Source organism: Mytilus edulis, chromosome 2 (genome assembly GCF_963676685.1).
Source record: "Mytilus edulis chromosome 2, xbMytEdul2.2, whole genome shotgun sequence".
NCBI lineage: Eukaryota > Metazoa > Mollusca > Bivalvia > Mytilida > Mytilidae > Mytilus > Mytilus edulis.
In genome coordinates this window covers 686,605-712,955 of record NC_092345.1, presented here as the reverse complement: position 1 = coordinate 712,955, position 26,351 = coordinate 686,605, and the positions used below count along the sequence as shown (strand labels likewise).

At 31.9% G+C, this 26,351-nt stretch overlaps 1 protein-coding gene and 1 long non-coding RNA gene across 2 annotated transcripts; one reads left to right on the top strand and one right to left on the bottom strand.

The window, feature by feature from the left end:
* Positions 1-2,541: 2,541 nt before the first annotated feature.
* Positions 2,542-7,151, top strand: LOC139511189 (beta-1,3-galactosyltransferase brn-like). The gene is made up of 2 exons (XM_071297767.1): positions 2,542-2,615; positions 5,146-7,151. The coding sequence occupies exon 2, from the start codon at positions 5,471-5,473 to the stop codon at positions 6,110-6,112; it is 642 nt and encodes a 213-aa protein (XP_071153868.1). The 5' UTR covers positions 2,542-2,615; positions 5,146-5,470; the 3' UTR covers positions 6,113-7,151.
* Positions 7,152-19,467: 12,316 nt separating this feature from the next.
* LOC139511188 (uncharacterized) lies at positions 19,468-25,028 on the bottom strand. The gene is made up of 3 exons (XR_011661981.1): positions 24,599-25,028; positions 23,524-23,552; positions 19,468-19,629 (listed from the first exon to the last, which is right to left on the bottom strand). It is a non-coding gene; the product is annotated as an uncharacterized lncRNA (long non-coding RNA).
* Between the last annotated feature and the right edge of the window lie 1,323 nt (positions 25,029-26,351).

The window sequence follows — 26,351 nt, the reverse complement described above, 5'->3', positions numbered from 1 at the left end:
TAACTAAAAGTTCAATGGCAAATATTTCATGCATAATTAACATGCAGAGAGCTTGGCAATATCTCTATAAGATGCATCTGATTAAACGTCCCCATTCTGACCTGCATGGACTGGGTACTTGTATATCCCGCAGAATCAAACGGGCTCCTCGTTTTTGGTTAATTACCAAACGTGACTTATTCCCGATTGTGACTGTTTTGCTGAGTGTGAATTCGCATTACTATAAGACGTGTATTCATGTATTTAGTTTAAATGTTTAATGTTATATTTGTAATTCTCATCGCATTTTGTCAAATGTGTTGCATCTTTTCTGTTATATTTATGTGTTATGGAAACAAAAATTAATCACCGCCGTCATTTATTAGATTTAATTTTGGTCAACATAATCTGTACGATATTTTACGTTTGAAGTTGGATTCATAACAATCTGCACATATATATATTATAGTTAATTGCTATTAATAAGTATTGCAATATGCATTGTGTTTAAATGCAATATCAGTATTTAGTTCTATTTTAATCTTTAATTAATCCTAATTCTATCTTACTTTTGAGATATAGTTTTTCATATGTGACGTAATTTTTCTGCTGTTTCAGAAATTTCATATATTCAAATGTGACGTAATTTTTAATGCCTTTTCACCATCGTATGTGACGTAATTTTTAATGCCTTTTCACCATCGTATGTGACGTCATTTTCATAATTTACTGCGTTGAGGCCTGGACTGAGTCGGGTGTGTCTATTCTGTGTTGGTCATTCATTATGTATTCGTGTTTGTTTTATGTAATGAGTTAATACTTCAGTTTCATTATGTATATCTGTTATATTCATTTGATAAAATTTACTGTTTGCAATAGCATTAATTGTTCTAAATAATAAGGATGTTCTTATCCCAAGCATAAAAACTTAGCCGTATTTGACACAACCTTTTTCAACTTTTGATTTTCAGTGCTGTACAACTTTGTACTTTTTTTCGCTTTCGATCTTTTATATCTGGGCGTCACTGGTGAGTCTTGTGTGGACGAGGCGCGTTTTTGGCGTATTAAATTTTAAAACTGATGCTTTTTTGTTATTCATTAATCATGTGTTTCTTTGTCTAATACGTTTTCCTATTTATTTGTATTGTAGTCCTGTAATATTATGTTGTCATTTCTATGTTATATTTAACATTGCCATTAAAGTGCGAGGTTTGGCAAGCCACAAAATCAGGTTCAACCCACCATTTTTTCCTTTAAAAATGTCCTGTACCAAGTCAGGAATATGGCAATTGTTATATTATAGTTCGTTTATGTGCTTGTTGCAATTTAACGTTGCGTCTTTTGTTTTCTCTTATTTTTTAGTGTAAATTGACATTGCGATAAATCGTGTCACGGTACTTGTCTATCCCCAATTCATGTATTTGGTTTTAATGTTATATTTTTTATTCTCGTGGGATTTTGTCTGATGCTTGGTCCGTTTCTGTGTGTATTAGTTACATTGTAGTGTTGTGTCGTTGTTCTCCTCTTATATTTATGCGTTTCCCTCAGTTTTAGTTTGTTACCCCGATTTTGTTTTTTGTCCATGGATTTATGAGTTTGAACAGCGGTATACTACTGTTGCCTTTATTTTGCAATGATTAAACTCCTAATCGGAACAAGACCACTAATGACAATATTGCTATTCCCCCCGCTCAACTTTTAGGGGTTTAAAACTGTCAAGGCAAGCGCACGACAAAAGAGACAAACATGAGTATGACATACACATACTGTAGCCAGGTGTAGGGTGAGGCTAATAGAAGTGACATATTTGATGATATATAGATCTTTATTTTTTACTATTAACAAAGGTGGCAGGTAGTCTTTGGTTTTATAAATATTTTGATATGAGCGTCACTGATGAGTCCTATGTAGACGAAACGCGCGTCTGGCGTACTAAACTATAATCCTGGTACCTTTGATAACTACCTGCAAATACACAAAAATAAGGTTTTTAATACACACTTGTAGAACACAACTTCTGTTATAATGTACACTATCATGACAATAATGTAAATGACATCAGCAAAATACATGGTTACAATAATTTGCTTGCCTAGCCAATAATTACTCAGTATAAATACCAACAACTCTTGTATACATTTAATATGACAAAGTATGGTTTATATGCAGTAAATATATTGCTTAAATCATTTCATTAACTCTCTTTCATATTCAAAATGAAGTTTACTTAATCAAAACACTCATTTAAATTGAATTACAAAATATTGTTAAACCTGCGTTCCATAACATGACACATTAATGTTAAACAGGCTTTCCATAGTTTTGATAGCAAATAGCTCTCATTTGTGTACGAAATAAATGTTAATTAAACTTGGCATAAGAACTGGGATGGTTATTGTTCCATCATTATAGATGCATGTTATTAATATACCAAAACAATTATTTAACAATGAAAAATACAATGTTTATGCAACAAAAACAACTTACCTAAATTATAGTTTTTCTACGTGACATAAATTATGTGTCACATAATTACATATAATACGATATGTTTGTCTGTGTTATTAATTTAAGTTATACTAATACGTATGAAAAACAGAAATGTACGGAATATTTGCTTGAAGTTTTGATACAGAGTAAGTAGGATGATAATTTTGATGATCAACTTACGCTAGCAAAGGGATATCATAGGTACATCATTGTCTGTGCGTCCGTCCATTCTAACGTACATATTTAAAATATAGACGTTAACAATTATATACCAAATTAGAGTTGGAACAGGTTAAGGTGGTGCACTGAACATGGAAATATGATCATGTGAAGGAGCACGGTGTCTTAAGGCCATGCATTTCAAATGTTTTAAATTATAACGTAAATGTGTATTAATATTGTGAGCAAGTCACTTACGATTCCGGAGTTTATTCATGTATAACCGGTAATTTTCTATTTTTATTGTAACCGGAAACACCTGTATATTTTAAAAACATATATAGCTGTGTTAAGACATTTTTCATGAAAATTCTGATTTTTTTTAATGAATTGCTCGCTATATCCCCAGAAATTGTCGTCCAATTTTGACTGAAGCGATACGAAAACTCCATATTGGAATTATTTCTCCTTCTGTATTCCACATAGGAATATGTAAATGTATAGCATGAATGGTAACTGATTGACCTACGTTCTATTGAATTGATGTCCTTTGCTTAACAATATTCAAATGATATTTAGGACAAGGTCATATTCTAAATATTGATGTGTCCTTGTTCCATGATCTCTTCTTTTACAGAAAATGTTTGCCTAAATCTGATCAAGGATGTTTGCTACTCCGTTGCAATGAGGTTTTTAAAAGACTGTTATAAATTGATAAAATACAGATAAAGGTACTAAAATAGCAGAAAAAAATGAACATCCTAAAGATATGACACACGATCTGAAACAATCCAATAACATCTTATAGGAATAATGGTCCCTGAAGATAATCGATTTGAGGTTAATTGATTATTACTCCAACTTGGTACGTAATAAAGGTTTATTTGGCAAACTGTGATTGACATATGCCCTTGAAAAAATCAACCGGAAATGACCTTGCATAAACGGGAAGTAGCATTTTTGCACTCATTTCATGAAAAATGTCTTAACACAGCTATATATGTTTTTAAAATGTATATATGAACCTATCATTTGAGACCGGAAGTGAACTTTCTTAAAGTGGAAGTACATAGTATCTCTCATATTACAGACAAAAATATATAGAACCATATATTTTTGGAATCAGTGTCAATAAAGCTATTATGTGAGACTGTAAGTAACATTTTTTAAACCTGAAACAGACAATTATCTCCCAGTCTCTTATTTCAGGCAAACATATATAGAAACATCTATAATGGTTTACTTTTATAAACTGTGACTTGGATGGAGAGTTGTCTCATTGGCACTCATACCACATTTTCTTATATCTATATAAGATAAGGATGTTGTTATCTGCACCTATTTTTTCATAAACGTTCAAATATTTGGTATAGAATGTAATAAAAAAAGATTTCAAAGGATTTCAAATAACATTTGATAGGAAAGCAATTGTTTTAAACAATCGTTTTTGTAATGATAAAAATTACATCGAACCTGCATTGAATAAATTTGAAATCTTTTGATGGTATTCGGTATTAATAATGAATAAAAAAACACGGAATGAAAATAAATTGGAAAAATAATTTAAAAAAACCAGTAAATTCAAAATACCAGCTATAAAACTGACATGTAAACCTGTTAAAGCTTTTGGAAATTTGTTTGGATATGTGGAAAAAATTTGAGAATTCGTTGGAAAAAGCAAATTTCACTACGTTAAAAAAAAATTTTGATTATTAAATCCTTGATTGTATAACTCTTTACCTGATTATCATTCTTATGTTTATCATAAGATATTTTAACATCGTCAAAAATGCATTCCCAAATGATACGGTACAATTTCCTAAATCAGAGAAATCCCCGAAGGAGAGTAAATTTTGTCAAATAAATCATTATATAATGAATAGTTGTAAAAGCAATTAGTTATCACTATGTGATTAGATTTATTCTTTTTTCTGTTTTTTGGTCGGGTTGTTGACCTTTTGACACAATCCATATTTCCTTTCTAAGTTTTATTACTATTGAAAATTGAAAATATACTTTCTATTTTAATACATTGAAAAAGTTGCAATGTAAACTTTATTCAATTTTACCTTCACAAAAGTTATTCATTAGATAGAAGGTGACAAGCAATGATTTATTGAACTTATACTTTACTACACATGTTCAAAGTTATTATCATTATCATTATGATAAACCTTGGTGCTTTTTGAACATTATTTAGATAAAAAAAAAACATAATTCAATATAGTTCGTAATAGAAACCCGATAACATTTGATCACCTCCCCGACACTTAGTATGGAAATTGACTTAAAAACTGAACATGCCTGAATAATTTATCAATATGAAATTTGCTCCTGATTTCAGTTTAAGTAACATCATTTTGAAAATTACTTGGATCAGTATCTTATTTTTTATTCAGATCACTCTGAAATTGAAGAAACATAGATTGTACTGCCATTCTTCAGATTCTTTTTTATATTTTTGTCAATATATGTTTTACGGCATGGATCAACTTAATAAATATTTCCCTTTTTCAGGCGTAAACTCTGCTTTATCGGCATTCTAGTCATCATAATATGTGTATCCACGTCAATCAACAGAAGAAAATGTTATCAATTTGGGTTAATTTACAACAACTGGAACCATATTGCAGCCGAGTTCAAGAAAACTAGGACAACATCAGCAGATCAATTAAATAATATAACTTCATCTTATAGACTACTGATAAATCCCCGTCAAAATCATTGCCAATCGAGTTTATGTCAAACAGTTGACATTATATACCTGGTAAAATCTGCTTTGCGTAACGTTGGTCAACGAAAGGCAATTCGTGAGACTTGGGGTACACATGGAGGTAAACGTATGATAACAATATTCATTGTAGGATATAGCGAACCCCTACAATCACAAATAGAGATGGAATCAATTACTCATGGTGATATACTGCAGTTTGATATGGAAGATATATATGACAATCTCGTGTTTAAGACGGTCTTCTCTATTGCCTGGTTATGTGATTCAAAAATCAAAACAAAGTATGTACATTTTGTCGACGATGACCGATTGATCAATTCAAAAAATCTTTTGAAAGTAGCATTTAATAATTTACAGGTATCTGAAATTAAAATGATTGGATTTAGAGTACACTGTGGGAAACCTTACCGGAGCAAGTCATCAAAGTGGTATATATCTGTTACAGAATATGAATTTGATTTTTGGCCGCCGTACTTGCTTGGTGGGACTATACTCACTAATTTGCAGGTCATTAAAAAACTTAGAGAAGGGATACCATTTTCGAAAGTAATTCGCATTGAAGATGCATACATTGGTATATTGGCAAAATTGCTAAATATTTCCTTAGAACATAATGAAAACTTCTCACCAGCTTTCATATCTGGATATGAACTAATTAACAAAATATCAAGTCCTGATTATCGATCATACAATACAATAATTAAGGAATGGAAACTTTTAAATTCTTTCAATAATGATAACTCTTTGTAAACGATGCTATTAGTGGTGGTAACTTTCCTGAAAAGCTATAATAGAAACGTATTAGTGTGAATGCAGTTGAATAAAAAAAATGATAATGACTGGCTGATTCTCATTAATTCGGACAATGACTTCAAGAGGTTCAAATATATACATAAATCTACATCTGTGGCTCAGTTATAGATAATGCATATTTTAAGGTTTTTCTTGTCGTAGAACACACCGAGGGGTGTCAGGATTGATCAAATGAAAGACCGACCGTAGGGACCGTTGGTGTAAAAGGTATACATAAATTTTAAAAAGTTAAGAACTGACACGAAGACGAATATAAATACATGTAGGTCACAGTATGATTCCTATGCAGCGTTTATTGTCCTGGACATGCATGAAATATTTCCCACTGGACGTTAAGCAATCAACCAAACATCAATCAACCTATTCAGTGTGACACAATAAGATTTTCAAAATCTAACGCACGAATATGTTAAATCTGGCTTTTTATTTATGAAAGTCTATCTTAAAATTCATCTCACATATATAATAATGTTTCTTTATTGTAGCGATAAATTAACAAAACTTCACGTTATTTGTTTCTAAAATTAAAATGCGGGCAATGAAGGTTTCTTTTACATCTATCATCGATTGAACTTTAAAACATAAATTTCCAAATCGGCAACAAAAACTATCAGACGGATAAAGTTTTGGAGTAAATTATAGATTGCATTTTTATCAAGGAAAATAATGACCTCACACAGGTCATTATTTTATGCTTTTGAGCATATTTCATTGAAACATGGTATCGTTCGGGTTGATTCTGAAAAAGAATAACCTGTCGTTCTGAAAGAAAATAGCTTCATATAGGTATATAATGTGTGATAATTCCCAACGAGAACAGCTCCGAAATTCGCACTGCACTGTTTATTGAAAAACTTATATATAGCGCTCCAAACCACGTTTTTAAAACATGTGACATTTGCGACCGTCCATTCACTGACATTTTCGTAGATGCATGCTTTGGCTGTACCCGACATCAAATATGTACAGTACTTGGCTAGACTTAATAATAGAAAACTTTTCTCTCGATCTCTATGTTGAACTCTGTGAATGTAGTGACAAATCGTTATTTATAATTTGTCTAGGAAAAGACCCTTCAACTGCGCTCAGTGACTCAAACTTAGATTCATTTAAGCGACTTTGCTACGTCCATGTTATAAAATCTGCATCCAAATACAATCAACAATTGAACTATACAGTATAGTGTTAGCACATGTTATATCGACAGCTCGCAACATAAACTCTTTTACACTAAGGCTTACAATTTATATTAACATTTCATTTATATGTAAACATAACGCATTGTTCATAACTTTATTAGTTTAGGTAGTTGAGCTGCCTTATGCGAACATCCTAGATTTGTGTTCTACCCAATAAATGCTGAAATATGTGTCATTGTTATTATCTAGCTGGATGTTATGTTATTTATAACTAATTCTACAGTTTTTTCATACTTTTAATTCTTGATTACAAAAAATATGACCAGAAAAACCTTAAATGATCGTCGAATTATCCAAAAGTTTTGAATTTGCAAATAGAAAGTAGGGCACATTAGGAATCTTTATGTAGTTTATTATCCCCTGAGATTTTGGCTAAGCTGTCAAAGAACAAAAGTATGAAATGTTTAATCGCCAAAAATCTCGAAAGACAAGTAGTTTAGATTTCCAAATTGTCAAAAGTCGTAGGAATATTGTTTGTCGTCAATACGTAGTCAAATATGTCAGTAGTCTTAAAATAAGTTCCACTGTTCATGCTGTTAGCGGCAATTTTAAATTGTAAGACGAAATTTGTGTATCTTTTCATTTTGGAGGCAGGGGTTCAAATTAGTGGTTGTCCGAGGTCTGCGACCTTCCACTTTTGCAGTCGGACTTTCGACTTGGTTACTAGCTACGCTCAACATGCCCGACTTGAGATGAAATAAAAAAAATACTTTACAAACCTTTTTTACCAAAGTATCCTAATAAACGATCTCAAAACTTGTTTTTAGCATTATTATTCATGACAGCGATGTTCATTTTGTTCAACCGCTAGCTTTATACAGAAAATCGCCAACAAATAAAGTGTAAATTCGAGTAAAGTCGTAACTGACAAAAACAACATTGAAAACAAAATGGCTGACATGAGAAGAAAATTACAATATCGGATCCGATTCCGGAAGCGGATATGGGTAACTGCGGGTTTTGGCGATCAACTTTTTAAAAAATCAGACAGATGAAAAAATACATCTTTGCATGGTAAATAGATATAAACACTAGAATTGAAAACCAAAAGATATATGTAAAAGAACAAAAAAAAACAGAAAATATTTGTACTGAAACTCAAAATTACTTTTTGACAAATTTTAATTTCAAAATCCAATACATATTGAGTCTTGGTGACAGCTGGGAACAGTACATCTAACAATATATATGGTCCTGGTGACGGTATAAATTTTCTTTATCAGTAATAAATATTGGTAAAGCAAGTTAGATGCTTTTAAAGAGTAAACATTTTACTGCAAATTCAATGGGTATTTTTTTTCTCAATTTTGACCAGTTAAAATAGCTGGAAGTTTCTTATTTTACACATATAGAGCAACTAGATTATATGATACCTGAATGTAAGCAAATCATATGATATGTATGTGGAGTCCTTTGGGGCACTATACTCCCTCCTGTTTGATAACTTTGAAAGGGATGAGATCCCCACTTTTCAACCATATACATTCATGTATGGGACTATATAACTAATCAAACGAAATATAGGTGAAGTCCCTAGGGTCACCCACCACCTCCTGCTTTAGAACTTGGAAACAGTCGAGATCCCCACCCCTCAACCATATTTATTCATGAATGGGACAATATAACCAATCAAATGACATACAGGTGGAGTCCCTGGGGTCACCCTGACCCTCCTGTTTGGGAACTTTGAAACAGTCGAGATCCCAACCCCTAAACCATATATATTCATGGGACAATATAAAAAATCAAATGAAAAAAGGGGTTGTCCCTTGGGTCTTACCCCACACCCTCTTGTGTGTGTTTTGAGAACTTGTAAAAGATTGAGATACCAACTCCTAAACCATATTGATGCCTGTTTGTCATTTCAAAAAGATTGAATGACATACAAGGTTAATCTCATAGGCGTCATATATGCATATCACTTTGCTAGACCTAACACCTGTCAGTTTAGTCCAAACTTAGACATCATGGACTTGTGGTGAAGGTGGGAGTCATTTACATTTACTATGGATAGGTCAGTCAGACCTCACCATTGATCCCTGTAGTAGTAAACATTTGTCTGATTTGTGTCTCATAACTTTTGTACTGTAGAACACAAACTCAGTTTTCTTTCCAGGGAAGCCAGTCCATTCATACTTTTACAAGCTCGTACTAAAGTTAACTTGAACTACTAACAGTCAACTTATACAAACAATTACAATCAACTAGAAGAACTGCAATCATTACGAATGTGTACCACTGCTGACTCAAGACTCATGACCACGAAAAAAATATACTTTATATCCAGATATCAACGCCACTTTGTTTATTTCAATATTATACTAAAGAAATCGGATACGGGTCACGGAAATTATATTAAAATGATAGGAAATTTTGAAAAAAATGTCTGTTTTAATTCTAATTTAAGTGATGGACAGGTTGCCGGGGCGGAAAATAAGTATACACAACAATATACACCATTTAAACGAAACATAATGACTGTTGCAAAAATCAAGGTTCCTGAGGTATTTTAAAAATAGAAGCGAGAGGCTTGTAACATGGCAGTGTAAAATACAGGCTGAAATGGCTGAAACGTCAAATTTGCAAACTTCGTGTTGAAAATTAGCTTACAAAGTCATTAGAAAAACAGGTTCCTGGGATGGAATTTGAAACCTGAATGTCCAACGAATAAGCAAGTTGAAACGTTGAATGTGTAGTCGTTGAACTCTAGGTTCCTATGTAAAGTGAAAATGCCCGTATTTCAAGAAGAATAAACTCACGAAAACATGAAAAATTCACTAAATTTGCGTTCATTGTTTTGATTTTGACCGCCTGACAACTTTACGGAAATATCAAAGTGATTGTAAATAAGGACTCGGTGACGGGCAACTTATAATATCTGTATTTTAAAGATTTTAGTGATATCAAGCCAGTCCAGTTCAAACTATTATAACGTGGTACAATTCTCATTTACATATTATGAATATTAATTAGCAAAAGCAATACAAATTTCTGGCTATGTGATATATACGTTGCTATTAAAAACCTTGATAAAATATGAATTATTTGCCTTAATGATCAATTTATTAATTGAACATAAATCTACAATTAGATATGAATGTTTAATGTTTGTTCTTTTAAATCTTTAAAAAAAATTGAAGCAACATTGCCACAGTTTTTATAATTATGTTTGCCTTGTTTTTTGGTTAACTGCCTACAGTGCTAACAGCGCTTTGATTATTTTCTGTTATCAATGTATTAATGTATTGTTCATGATAATGTAGTAGTTGTAATCTCTATAAAGAGGAATTATGAATGATTGAATATAAACGGTAACTGAATGATGCGTACTAATTTCAAAAGAATAGCAGCGAAATTAGAATGGACCCCTTGATAAGATTAAAAATATTGAGTCTTAAGTATGTAAAAAGTAAAATCACAAAAATACTTATCTCCGAGGAAAATTCAAAACGGGAAATCCCTAATCAAAAGGCAAAATCAAAAACTCAAACACATCAAAAGAATGAACAACAACTGTCATATTCCTTACTTGAGCAGACATTTTTGTTTCAGAAAATTGTGGATTAAACCTTGTTTTATAGCTAGCTAAACCGCTAACTTATAAAGAGGTCGTCTACACTTTCATTATATTGACGATTTGTGAGCGGCACAGACATAATAGATAAAAATGTCAAAAATGATGCAATTGCAACTGATATTGCACCTTGGTTTACAATATAATACATGTCTTTTAAACCTTTGTTTGACTTGCAAAAAAAGTTAATATTAAAAGGTACCACAGCTTGTTGTTTTTCCCTTTCAGTGTCCATTCCCATAGATTGATTCAATTTTTTAATGTTATTTTAATACCATAAAATTGTAAAAATATGGGTTTAAAAGTATATTGCCGTTCAAAATTTGAATAGGACAATACATTTCCTTTCTCATCTAGAAGGTCATTCACAGTCCATACCCGGTTTTGTGCCCAATTTTCTATAATAAACACTGACGTTATCAATATTAATATTCTCATTATTCGATATAGATGCAGATATGACTTCCTCAAAATAGCAAGGATGTTTGAGTCTCGACATATTATGCCTTCTTCTTTTCAAAAAAGGTTTTTAGTTTTTTCAAAATAAGCCAACTCTGCAAAATTTATTTTTTGAGTAGAGTAAATAATTTAATCAACTTTGAATTTGAAGTAAATAATTTTATAACCCAAGTTTTTAGCCCTTGTTTATCAAATTAATATTTTTAACAACCTCTGCAGTATTCCTGACATGAAAGCTCCCGATTGACCTTGTCAGGTTAACCATCACAAATGAAAGCATACAATTTACTATTGAGTTGTCGTAGTACATTTTCATCTGGATGGGTAAGAACAGTTGATTTTATTCTGATACAATTAATGATTTTAACCATTTGTGTATAATATTTTCTGTTTCTTGAATTCAAGGAGCTTAATTTAGATTTAACATTCTAGTCAAGTCAACACAAAAAGTGATACCCAATAATTTGGAGGTACTAGAACCCCATTTCAATCCCAACTTTAATCATATGTTATCTTGACTATGTTTTTTTTACTTCATATCCATATAACATTTGTTTTATCTAAATTGATTTTCAGTCCTGATATATCGGCATAGAATTGTAAGATACAGAGTGATGCATCTAAAGGGGAAGGAGATCCATCTAATATATGTGATGTTTCATCAGCATATTGAAACAATATAAACCATGTATCATCTATTGTAATACATTTATCTCATTACTATTTCTGACTAGAATTCCAAGTATTTCTGCACATAGCAAGAAAAGGTAAGGAGACAAAATCTGTCAGACAACAATTTTGAGTTACAGTTGAAGAAATATTATTATGATGAGTTTTTATCCCGATCATAATGGATTCTAAAAAATTTAAATATTTAAGTGTCTCAAAGAAAAGAGACCAGGAGATAGAGTCGAATGAGATTCAAAATCAATATTTTTCATTATCTTTTAATTTAGGTGTTTGAAATCGTATTTCCCCTGATAGATTGGCATATTCTATACACTGTTGTCTTCTATAAAGCTTCAAATAAAATAATTTTGTGTGCTTTAAGATTTCTTTTTGCTATTCTACTACGGTGTTATAATCAATAATATTTTTTTAACAGTTTTATTTACCAAATTTTGAGTTTTTAGGTTACAAAAATAATAAGTTGCTCTCTCTACTTCTACAAATCACTGGGTTTTGGACCTAACATATTGACCTTTAACCTTGTTTTGCCGCAAAATTCTAAGTTCACATTTTTTAATCTCTATTACATTTATATTGTCCTCAGTGATTGTATTTTGTTCTAATTTTGAGTTTCATCTGTATTTTCCCCCCTGTTTTACCCTTTCACTTGTTATATATGTCGAATATAAAATAGTCTTAACTATGATCTCAATAATAATGGTTTCAAAACATAATTGGTCATTGATTGTAAATTGTATATCAAAATCATCAATAATGTTGTTTAATGCGTCTCTTCTATACCCTGGGACTGCATATTGCTAAACTGTGTTAATGATTGTTTTTTTTTAATTATTATTAATTTTACATATTCAGTATCTTGACGGAGAGAGTCGTTGAATATCCAGAGGCGTCTGTCTTTTGTAAACTCATTTATCTTTACAGTCAAAATTACTGGTGAATGATCTGACCTGTAGCTATTGCCAATGTTTATATCACATATGTCATCTATAAGGCTTTCAGAGATTAAAAGAAATCTAACAGTGATTATTTAAATGGTTTGTCTTTCTATTTGTAAATGGTTTAAGATCAGGGAATCTCTCTCTAAATGGATCCACATGAGTCTTATATTGTATAATTTCCTAAATTTTATCCCTTGATTTTGGATTATTTATATGTTTATAGTTATAGGTATCTAGGTCAAAATTCTGAACAAGATTAAAATCCCCACATATCAGACACAGTTGATTATCAAAAATATTTATGATATTTGTTCGTTTGTCATAGAAGCAAGGAGTATCAGTATTCGACCCATACACATTTATCAGAGTAAATCTCTTGTCTTACAAATCATCTACAATAGTAGACAAAACAAACTTTTGTATTTTATTCTATGAAAAGCTCTGTTCTTGATGGAAGTTAATGTTTATTGGATTCTCCTTCATCTGTCAGGTCAACCGCAGATAAAGCAATGGTAAGCTTTGGACAGACTGTCTCATTATTAGTTTTATAATAGCAATATTCCGGATTTGTTCATAGAGATACCACGGCCCTGTTGTATTTAATTATTTGTGTGCTACGGTGTTTGGCATGTTCATGATAATGGATTGTAAAAGTATAGGGTTCTTCTTTATAAACATAGTTATTATAAAAAGTTTTGAGTCACATTGTTCTTTGCTTGTCAATATGATGTTACCCAACTTTTTTTTTATGAATCAACAAAAAAGTTATGTTATATGCTTCAGTACTAGTGTTTTAAATAATTGCTGAAGGTATTACTTCCAATTATAATTTATGATAGTTTTCTCCATATTTTTTACTAACTAGGCAATATCATGGCGATTCCTACTGGACCTGGAGACATTATTTGCAATCTGTAAAATAATAAAACATATATGCTTTTACATCATCAACAAATCTTGTATTTGCATTATGTTTTAAATGTTGCCAGAAGAGACTCTAAATTAAACTGTATATTGCTGGGTCTTACAAACAACATTATATTGTAAGGTCTTCCAAGTCATAACGAAACCTCTGTTTAAATAATTAACATCAGTTGTATCAGCAATCAAAGCCCGGCGACAAAGTTACATTGTATTGCATATTCCATTGATTTACAACATATTTGTAACGTTTAGAGGACGGGGTTTTCAACAAACTATCGGCATTCCCATGGGAACTAATCATTCTCCTCTTCTTGTCGACTTGTTCCTTTATTCTTATGAGGATAACTTCTGACAGGACCATTTTAGGAAGAAACAAAAGAAGTTAGCAATATCCTTTAACTTTGTTTTCCGCTATATACATGTAGCTGATGTTCTCTAATTGAATAATACAACATTTGGTGACTAGGAGGAACGCGTTATTCCATCGAACTAGAGATCAAGATTACAAAATATCGTTACTTACATCTAGAAATTGACAATGAGGTTCGGTTGAAGACAAAATTTTACGTCTTCAGATTTACAGATTTATAATGCGGTTTTTTACATATACATTATAAAGTGCAAATATGGACAATTTTGGTTGATGCAGTCAAACAATATAGGTAAACAAGCCAGTCTGAGATTATAAAATTGCTGATTTTGGTGACGATTTAATGTTCTACTAAAGTCAAAATTCATGAACATCTAAACTTTGCCTGTATTTTTCAACCTATAATGAATAAAATCCTAAACTATGGGAACATATGTTCATTTAAACATTCTTAAACATACTTAACATATACACACTGTGTAAATTGTAAATAAACTTGCAATTGTTATGTTGTGGCCAAACCGGTTTTTGGAGTGAACACTAAATTTTCAAAAAAATCTGGAGGCCTGCGAGACGACTTTATTTGTTTAAAATTGGTATGGACGAATACTGTTATATCTTATGCTGGGCAAGCTCATGTTTCAGAAAATGTATTGTTTTTCGAGTTTCAGTTAATTTCATGTATCTAGGTGAACGAATATCGAAGGTACCATACAGAAATTGGACAAATATGCCATTAAAACATATGTATGTGACAAATCAACATGAGCTTGCCCTGCATTACATGTAACAGTATTCGTCCATACCAATTTTAAGCAAATAAGGTCGTCTCGCAGACCTCCAGATTTTTTGAAAATTTAGTGTTCACCCCAAGAACCGGTTTGGCCACAACATAACAATTGCAAGTTTATTTACAATTTATACAGTGTGTATATGTTAAGTATGTTTAAATGAACATATGTTCTCATAGTTTAGGACTCTATTCATTATAGGTTGAAAAATACAGGCAAAGTTTAGATGTTTATGAAGTGTCCTATATTTTGACTTTAGTGAAACCTTAAATGATTTAATAAAGAGAGAACATGCTGACACTATTACTTGATGCAGAAAACGAAACATTAGTAATGTTGTCACTTTCAACTATTGGCGATTATAAACATGATATATAAGAAACTGTATACAAATTGCTTTCATGTATAATGATTATTTCATACAAGTTATGTACCTTTCTTTTTATAGAATATATGAACATATGACTTCAAGAATTTGATATTTATTGAAATTTGTATTTAATGCACGATAGCTGTGTAACTTGTATCGTTTTTAGTTGATAAAAAAGGCAGTTGAATGAGGAATTTTAATACAAAAACAAAGTGTAAGGCGTACTATATCAAAAATGTGTTTAATCTGTATTATTTATATCAAGAATCAAAGAGATTTAGAAATATTTCATGAATCGATGTAGAGCGGTCCTGCTAAAAAGTTTACTTGCACTTGTAGCAAAATTTCAGTCTGAAACGGTCATTTTGGTCTGATCAAGCCTAAATAGACTTAACTTAACCGCTCGAAAAAAAAGTCTAGAATTGTTCAGACTTTCGGACGCTATCACGATATCCGTGTTAATACCGGCTTTACACATCAGCATATAGCACCGACATACACCTAGATTAGTAAAAAAACATGTACGCTGCCAATACGTTAGTAAAGTTCGACGTATGTAATTTCGAAAATCGTCCTGTCGGCGTGTCTTGAACATGTATAAATATGGGATGTTTCACTCAACTGGTACACATTATATTTACAGACCAGCTGATGCCCATCTTCTGTTGCGTGATTTTCTCACTACATTAAAGTGGTAGTCATTTTCTTCAGTTCTTTTGGAAGTTGTCATATCTTTAATATTGAATCTTTGACTATTACATTCTTATATAAGGTACTTAATATATTTATAAAGAATGTAAACTGATTCAAACCAATGAGTTGGTGAAACAAAAATCTTTGCACTACATGTACGTGAGGGTCATTTTTTACTTAGAATATTTACATATTTACAGGAGGGATTGTGCCTGATATTCATATGATGAAGACATGAATCAGTTTAATTGTGGTCTGACATGTCAGTAACTGCTAATTGTCCTTTGTTAAGTAATGTATTATTGTCATTTTGTTTAGTTTCTTTTGTTTCCTATCCAGAGATCGAACTCGGACTTTTTTTAATTGAGTTTTACTGTGCGTATTGTTGTGCGTTTGTTTTTCTACATTGGCTAGAGGTAAAGGGGAGGGTTGAGATCTCAAACATGTTTAACCCCGCCGCAATTTTGCGACTGTCCTAAGTCAAAACTGACCGCTGATGCATTCAGAATCACGTTCAATTTCTATGATATACAATGAGCACGCTGATTTCTTATCCTTTTTAAATGCCAGAGGATAGTGATGCTTGATCTTCATCTTCACGACAAAAATAATGTTTTTCCAGCACAAAACACATCTTAAATATTATTGCTATCATATGTTTCATTAAAGAAAAGGAATGCAATACAATGCAAAACTTTGAATCTTACATATTTCCATCACGTAAACATCATTCACAAAATATTGGATTTTATACATCACAAATCCGATTAATCTCCCCTCCGGTAATGACTAATCACATGATGACGAAACTCTACCGATCTTGAAATAGTCTTCTTAACCACACACACACACCTATAAAGAAAAAAATAGCGATGAGGTATAGTGAAACAGCGGTGTCAGTCAGAATAAATTCAACAAAAACTTAAAGGCTTCTTCAAAATCTACAACCATATTTTTTTCATCTTGTGGTGTTTGCAAAACTATTGATTTATCGACACTTTATCTAGATTTGAAAGTTCAATAAAAAATTCGAATACATCCTTTCATTAAACAGAGCATTAACTGTACAAACGGAAATCGTAGGTAAAAATTTGATATAAGCAACTCCATGACATAAAAAGAAAAAAAAAAAGAAAAAGAAAAACAACAGTATACAATTACTTTGATTATGTCAAGTATTATGCTGTCAAAAGTCTATGTGTAATACAATTCGTATAAACTGGATAAAATGTATTTCATAATATGAAATTTTGATAATGTGCAAAGTTCTCATTTTTCACTGTTAACTATGGCAATGATGTTAAGTCACTCAATAAACATGTATTGTCCTTCCATACAATGTATGTCTACATCACCTTGTTCAGTCGCTGCGGAATTTTTATATCACGGCCTTGAGACAAGAGCAGGCATCATCAGCGAAATCACAATGTCTGAGGAGAATTTAACAGCGACGTCACAATATGAATAGACGTATCAAGCTTTCATTAATCAGGCGTAAACCTGTCTTAGGGAGACAAAAATAACCTTGTATAGAACGATAAACAGATAATCGGCATTTCGTCGTATATATATCGTAAAATATCAGCCGTTCGACACAATGTGAAGTTGTTTAGCTCGTTTGCTGCGTTAACTCGGAAAACAGTTCACCATGTGCCTTGCGGCTGATATTTTACGATATCAATGTGAAGAAAATTCGATTATCTATACTTATCGTCCTTTCCTATGCCTATATTAACATGCTCAATCGCTCAGTAATACTTATATCACGGCATTGAGACGAGAGCAGTCATTATCAGCGACTTCAATGTCTGAGGGATAAGTTATCAGCGACTTCACACGGTGTTAGGAGACGTTATCAAGTTTCCTTTTCGTGAGGTTTAAAACGGTATTTGTGAGGGGGGAAAGACCAGTAATAAAACGATAACAGATAATGCGTTATCACGCTAAAACAGTTTGCATTGTGGCTCGCGGCTGATATTTTGAATATCAATGTATAAAAACAATAATCTATTATTTTGTACAACATTGGCATTAAATAAACCTCAAAGAAATTCAGATAAGGTAAATTTCTGCAAGTATAAGATCTGTTTTGAAATTTTGAAGTTTTGAAATGTTCCCTATATCACTACTCTAACACAGGAATGATGAAGAACGATTATAATCAACACTATGTAAGTTTAAGGTCTACACCGAGACTTGGTTAAACAATACAATGTGTGTTGGTCTCAACTCATTAGCGACTTATTATTTGCTATCTTATATTTTTTGAAACCACGATCTGTAATTCGACGCACCTGATAATCAATCGTAAGTGTTGTTTTTCGTTTTTTTTTTATATTTGTATTTTCTTTGTCGATATGAATATTGATACATTTCTGTAGTTTACATATACTTTTGTTGTCCGAGTCCTTATGTTTAAATAACATTTCTGTAGTTTACATATAATTTTGTGGTCCGAGTCCTTATGTTTAAATATTTTCTGATAGTCAGTTAGAAACATCTTTTGGTAAAAGTGCGGAACTATTTTTCGAACAAAGTTGATATTTTCGACAATATCCTACACTTTCTAGAACTAAATCTGGTTTGAAGTACTAGTTATACAGACAAAGTTTGTTCTTTTTTTTGTTCATTTTGCATAAAGCTGTTCTTTAGTCTCTATATTATACGCGGGTCTGGCGTATTAAATTATAAACCTGGTACCTTTGATAACTATTTACACCACTGGTTCGATGCCACTGCTGGTGTAAGTTTCGTCTCCGAGGGTATCTTCATCCCAATACTCAGCACTTCGGTGTTACATGAATATTATATGAAGTTCTTTTTTTTTTAATAAATTTCCTACAACATTTTGAATTTTTCGGAAAACTAAGGATTTTCTTATCCCAGAAATAGATTACCTTAGCCGTATTTGGCACAACTTTTTGGAATTTCGGGTCCTCAATGCTCTTCAACCTTGTATTTGTTGGTTTTTCACAGGTTTTGATCTGAGCGTCACTGATGAGTGTTATGTTGACAAAATCCGCGTCTAGTGTATTATGTTTTAATCCTTGTTTCTTTCATAACTATTTACACCACTGGGTCGATGCCACTGCTGGTGGACGTTTCGTCACCGAGGGTATCACCAGCCCAGTAGTCAGCACTTCGGTGTAGACATTGAATATCAATTATTTTGTCATTTTTATAAATTTCCTGTCACAAAACTTTGAATTTTTCGAAAAACAAAGCGTATTAAATTATAAACTTGGTACCTTTGATAACTATTAAGCGAACGTCTTCTTTTTAAAACTATTATGTATACGGAGAGATTTCGTCACAGGGTTAAGAAAAATGTACCTTTTTGAGGTATAGGGAGTTCCCGGGCTTGGTTTTCGTTGAATGTGATGTCCTCAATGAATGCTGTGCTGTTGGATCGTAAAAATGTATGTAGAACACTTTGATCAATTCTACTGTAAAAAATTCTGATTAATGGAATATAATACTACACTCCAAACATATATGTGTATAAAATCAACGAACATGACAATGGTGTTTTCTTTTATTTACGCATGCAGACAAATCGCAAATATGTGTTTCATTGAACTCTAATACACTACTTATACAATGCGACCATCAAATGCTATGTTAAAAGTGTATTTGAATATACAAAAAAATGATGAAGTAAAAATTTTGGAATAATCTAAACATTGGAAAATCTGAAAGTGTTTTTTTTTAATGAAGCCATTTTATAAATAGTTTGGAACAATGTGATATGCTTTGAATATAAGTATTCGACAAAAATGATAATAAACATTTAACAAAATAATACTTAAATTAAAAGTATTAAGCCATTATCAGTCAAATATACATACATTTGCACTGGGTAGGAGTAATGTTTTCTTTTTGTATTGTGTTTGACATCAAATTGATCATACTTTCACGAAAGAAAGGAATTAGTTTAGGTTTTATCTGTTTAATTTATATTTTAAGATAACAGATAAAAATTGAAAAAAAAACAGAAAATCTAAAAATTTAAACTTTAATGTTCAAATTTGTAGCTACGAAAATAGCTTTCGACAATCTAGAGAAATAATAATGTATGTATTTGAAATGTATGCAAGTAATTTAAAAGGAAACATTGTCTTGATATGTGATGTTAATACTTCCTTTGTCAGATTTGCTAGGAGGGAAAGTTATATCATCCTGGCCTTGTTTATTGACTAAAAGCATTACTTCAATACACAGGCAATTTTTTCCAACGTGATTTTAACATGAGAATCACGTGATATTCACGTTGTCCACACAACATGAGTAGAACGTGAAACGAGCAGAAACGTAATATTCACGTTGTGAGCACAAACGTGAACAAAACGTTGGTCACACGTGATATTCACGTTGTGTATAATGCCACATGATATCAACGTGATAATACAATGTGATATTCACGTTAAATATATACCACGTGTTATTAACGTGATAATGTAACATTACCTTATATATTCACTTGATACATGAACATCAAACATGGCCAATGAAAAAACAACTTGCACTTACATAAGTAATACATGTGATATTGATATAAATTTATATCATAATCATGTGAAAAAATAGACATGAAAATAACACAACTTTTACATGTTAAAATAAGGTTGAAAAATCTACATGTGAAATTACCACAATTTTTACACGTTGAAATCACGTTAAAAAATTTACATGTGAAATGAACACAATATTTACACGTTAAAATTTTTACATGTGATAATAATGTTATATTTGAACGTGAATATCACGTGATCAGATTAAAACGTGATTACCACGTGAGAATATCATGTTTGTAAAATACACGTGATATAAACGTTTATCCGGTGTGATACACACGTGGGAAAAACGTTATTCTCACGTGATGAGCACAAACGTGAAACACACGTTGGAAAAAATTGCCTGTGTAGTTATCAAAGGGACCAGGCTTATATTCAACTACACCGGACGCGCATTTCGTCTACATTAGACTCATCAGTGACGCTCAGATCAAACCAGTTATAAAACAAACAAGTACAAAGTTGAAGAGCATTGGGTATCCAATATTCCAGAAAGTTTTGCAAATACGGATAAGGTAATCTATGCCTGGAATAAGAAATCCTTAATATTTTGAAAAATTCTTACTTTCGTAAACAGGAAATGTATAAAATGACCATATAATTGATAATCATGTCAACACCGAAGTGCTGACTACTCTGCTGGTGATAAACTCGGGGACGAAACGTCAACCAGTAGTCATAGTAGTGGTATCGAGCCGGTGGGATAAATAGTTATCTGAGGTTCTAGTCTTTTAATTTAATACGCCAGAGGCGATTTAAACAAACCATTTCCAACACGATGCAGCAGATAGTGATAGGATTGAGTTCCGACATTACCTGATCATCCCGAATATGGCAAAAATTTTCAAATGAATATCTTCCGATAGCTCATTGTCAGATCTCTGTCGAATCACATTTCGCTTGATTCGGAACGCTGTCGGGACATATTTCAACAATACGAAAGATACACATCAGATTAGAATCTTATTGATAAAGGGGATAGTCGAATTTATAAAGTGTTATTTTCGTATTGTCGATATTCTAAATCTTTAAAATACATGTATATAGAGATGCATCCTTATTCTTGAGTAAACTCTAATATAGGGGGAGGGTTGAGATACCAAAAATTATGTTTATCCCCGTCGTAATTTTGCGCCTGTTCCAAGTCAGGAGCCTCTGGCTTTTGTTAGTCTAGTCTGATTTTTAATTTTAGTTTCTTGTGTATAATTCGGAGTGAAGTATGACGTCCATTATCACTGAACTAGAATGCATATTTGTTTAGGGTGCAGCTGAAGGACGACTCCGGGTGCGGGAGTTTCACACTAAATTCAGAACCAATTGGTTACCTTCGGCTATTGTCTGCTCTATGGTAGGGTTGCTGTCGCTTTGACACATTCCCCATTTCCTTTCTCAATTTTACTTGCATCAAGTACAATAGTAAAATTGAGAATGGAAATGGGGAATGTGTCAAAGAAACAACAACCCGACCAAATAAAAAACAACAGCAGAGGGTCACCAACAGGTCTTCAATGTAGCGAGAAATTCCCGCACCCGGAGGCGTCCTTCAGCTGGCCCCTAAACAAATATATACTAGTCCAGTGATAATGAACGCCATACTAATTTCCAAATTGTACACAAGAAACTAAAATTAAAATAATACAAGACTAACAAAGGACAGAGGCTCCTGACTTGGGACAGGAGCAAAAATGCGGCGGGGTTAAACATGTTTGTGAGATCTCAACCCTCCCCCTATACCTCTAACCAATGTAGAAAAGTAAACGCATAACAATACGCACATTAAAATTCAGTTCAAGAGAAGTCCGAGTCTGATGTCAGAAGATGTAACCAAAGAAAATAAACAAAATGACAATAATACATGAATAGCAACAGACTACTAGCAGTTAACTGACATGCCAGCTCCAGACTTCAATTAAACTGACTGAAAGATTATGATTTCATCATATGAACATCAGGCACAATCCTTCCCGTTAGGGGTTTAGTATCATACCATCATAACATATATGAGAAGAACATAACTCGTGTCATGCCAACAACTGTTTTTAGAATAAATGTGTTTAGTTCCGATGCAAAGACCTTATCAGTGACTCAATATGAACGCCAAAATATGCAATCTTTAATGACTTGACAACAGTATCGTAACTATATCCCTTCTTAATAAGTCTATTCAAAGGTTTTGTAAGTTTCTGATGTGAATACTGACACCTTTGTGCTTTATAAAGAATATTTCCATAAAAAATTGGATGTGAAATACCTGAACGTATTAGAAATCTGCATGTTGAGCTATATTTACGAATGATGTCTTTATACCGATGATAAAATTTAGTAAATGTTTTGACTAGTTTGTGATATCGAAAACCCTGGTGTAATAATTTTTCAGTAATACATAAATTTCTCTCGTTAAAATCTAAAATATTGTTACATACACGAGCGAATCGTCCAAGTTGAGATATATAAACACCGTAAGATGGTGACAAGGAAACGTCATCATCTAAAAACGGATAATTAACGATAGGAAATGAAAAATCATCACTTTTATCATAAATTTTAGTATTCAGCTTTCCATTAGTGATATAGATATCAAGATCGAGAAAAGGGCAGTGGTCATTGTTAGTATTAGCTTTATTTAAAGTGCTTGTTTGGTTTATTTTGGTTTTGTGTTACGCATAATTATTGTTTTAATTAAAATATAAAGTGTTTTTATGTTAGTATAGTTTCTGTTTTAAAACATCTTCTCTTAAAAGTCTTAGTTTATTTTAGAATACTCACTGTAACCTCCGTTTTCCGCCTTTTGTTCCCTGATAAAAATGAATTAATGTATATTAACAGAAATATCATGTCTGCAAAAATATTTGAAAAGCAAAGAGAATTATTTAATTTCACTATTAAAAAAATGTTATTCCCGCATTAAAAATACAGTTTTGTTTTCAATTGAGTTTACAATTTACTGTTTTCAACTTTAAGGTGACAGAGATCCAAGGGCTTATTGAATAGAATAATTGCACTTTTGTAAGTCTATCTGGTTAAATATATTTTTAGATCTATATGATTTTAAGAAAAAAATAATGCTGTTATTACGGTTTGTTTTGGTGTGCTTGTTGTTTAGAATGTCCTGATTTTGGTTGATGAATAGTGTTTTATTCTAATACTACGTTAAGCCAGGTTTATCTTGTTTGTATTTGACTTAAGGTTTGCAGAAATTGAAATAGATGACTAGCAATGCATGTATGCTTCTATAGTTTTTGTTTTGTTAATTCATTGTCTGAAACATTATGTTGAGCAGTTGCATGAGCTTTAAATATCTGAATTAACTGTAAATAAAAACGTGGAATTAAATATAAATCAAATATCTTCGTTCTTCTCTGTAATTTCCGAGACCTTCTTTCAACTCCGGAACAACTACTGGTTTGCATTCACTTTGCTGTAGTGTTGCCTGTATCGTACTTGGTTAACTTGTCGTTAGTTTTGCAGAAATTTCAATGACCCCCCCCCCCCTCCTCCCCCCTCCGTCAATACATTACACGCAATACAGTTATGATTTATTCAAGATTGTTGAATAATGTACTATCTGAAACATAAAGCTAACATATCTTTGACCATCAATTGGACAAACATAATTAGGAACTGTGCTGTTTCAATTTACGTTTAGATTTCGTCACTAATTTAGAGGATTTGTGACACTTTCTTATATTAAGAATAAAAAGAAACATGTATTGAGTTTAGCATTGTTTTTGCGTTTCATTTGGGTTTTTGTTTACGTTAAATGAAAGCACAATAAATACAAAATTTCGTTTTCAATTGTTTTTGAACGGAGATTTTATGTGTAGTTCAGTTTAATTTATACCTCCTGCCGTCTGCTCTTTTAAACATCCATTGTTTAATGAGATAGACTATACTCTTAGAGAGATCGCCATTAACCATTTTTTTCTCTCTGTGAAATATAAATGAATGTAAATTGTCAAAGAATATACCATTCATTAAACAAATGATCAAAATTTATTTTTGTTTTGATCACGCTTTCTTTTAAATTGTTATAAACACCCAACCATGAACTAGTATATGCACGATTGATTTTGTAGTGTATTGTCTTCAACTAAAAACATCCATACCTTTCTGACGGTTAATTGAAATAACGTGTTTGTAAAATCGTTGAACCATTGTACGTGTAGATCTTGTTAATATGTTTAACACTATAAGATTGTATGGTGAAATCTTTAATATATAAATGTGCGTACAATTCAACTTTTTTGATATTTGTTTTTTATTATTTCAAATAAGACATCTTTTTAACATGTTTAACTATTTGTATTTTACTTCGCAATAGTTTACTCCATTATTCAAAAATTAGATGTTTGCGTTTTATTAGAGAGAACAATACTTATCTGATATTAAAATGTCATAAATATATAAAGGAGATCTGATTTAGAGAAAGAACTCATAAACACGAAAAAAGCGAAGCTTGCGTCGACAAGGTAAGCACCTGTTGGAATGCATGAATTACCACCTATGGAAGTCTTTAATTCGTCAAAATCTTGCAATCTGGAATATGACATATGAAAAGTTAATGTAAAAAAAATACATCTATTCTGATATCTGAATATCTAATAGTAGCCTTTTCAATAGCCGTCTGGCGCGAAAAGGACGATATTTTAGAATTTAATATTTTTGGAGACGGTCAATTTGCATGCTTTATCATCACGATTTTTTTCTTTGGCCGTCGACGACAGAACTATTGCTGCATTCTTTGGCAATAAGGTATATTTGACAAGCCAGTATTATCAATGTATTATCGTGGTATCAATATATGTAAGTAATGATAGATACCTGAATTAATTGTGATTTTGGCAAGGACAATTCATCACTTCCCCTGAAGACATGATTTTGTAAAATATGACTTATCGGCATCTCCGGGCGGCAACCCAGATTAATTTCCTGATGATCTTTACTACAGCATTTTGATTGTTCTTTATTGCTACATATTACCGCTTTTTTTTAAATCAATGTTTGTTTACATTATCTACAAATGTGAGTAACATTCTAGGTCGAGTTGTCGTTCGTAGTGTATAGTTTGTTCCAAACCATTGTTCGTTTCCGGTACAAGTTGGCAGTTGTTTATCAACAATAAAGTTGTTGCAACTAAAACATGTTATCTTCAGTGTGTGTGTGTGGGTTTTTTTTCTTTCTTTCTAACTAGTATTTGTCTATAAACACAAACTGTTTTTAAATACATTTGGAAGACAGGATTGTCATGTAATTGTTATTTCCCTTGTTTAAAAATAGAAATTTCGTGTTTCTGTATTTAACGATTTACATGGCACTTTTCAGTACATATTTGTTAAATTGAATAGATATTGCTGTTTTGAATTCATTTGGGAAAGATAAGTATTTATGTCATAAAGGTCAATATTTGCATCGATGCTTATCATCTATAACCTTTGATGAAAGACTTAATCATTTTATATAAGTTGTTTGCACATATATTGTTGATAGAAACCGACCGTGCGAGGGCTGTATAGCCAGTCAAGGTCGTTAAACACTTCCATTTGTTGTTGATAGAAAGCACTCACAGGGCTGCCTAGGCTAAAGTTGTGCATGGT

What these genes read in the sequence shown, in the direction of transcription:
- LOC139511189 (XM_071297767.1), top strand. Translation starts at nt 5,471, where the DNA reads ATGATAACAATATTCATTGTAGGATATAGCGAACCCCTACAATCACAA.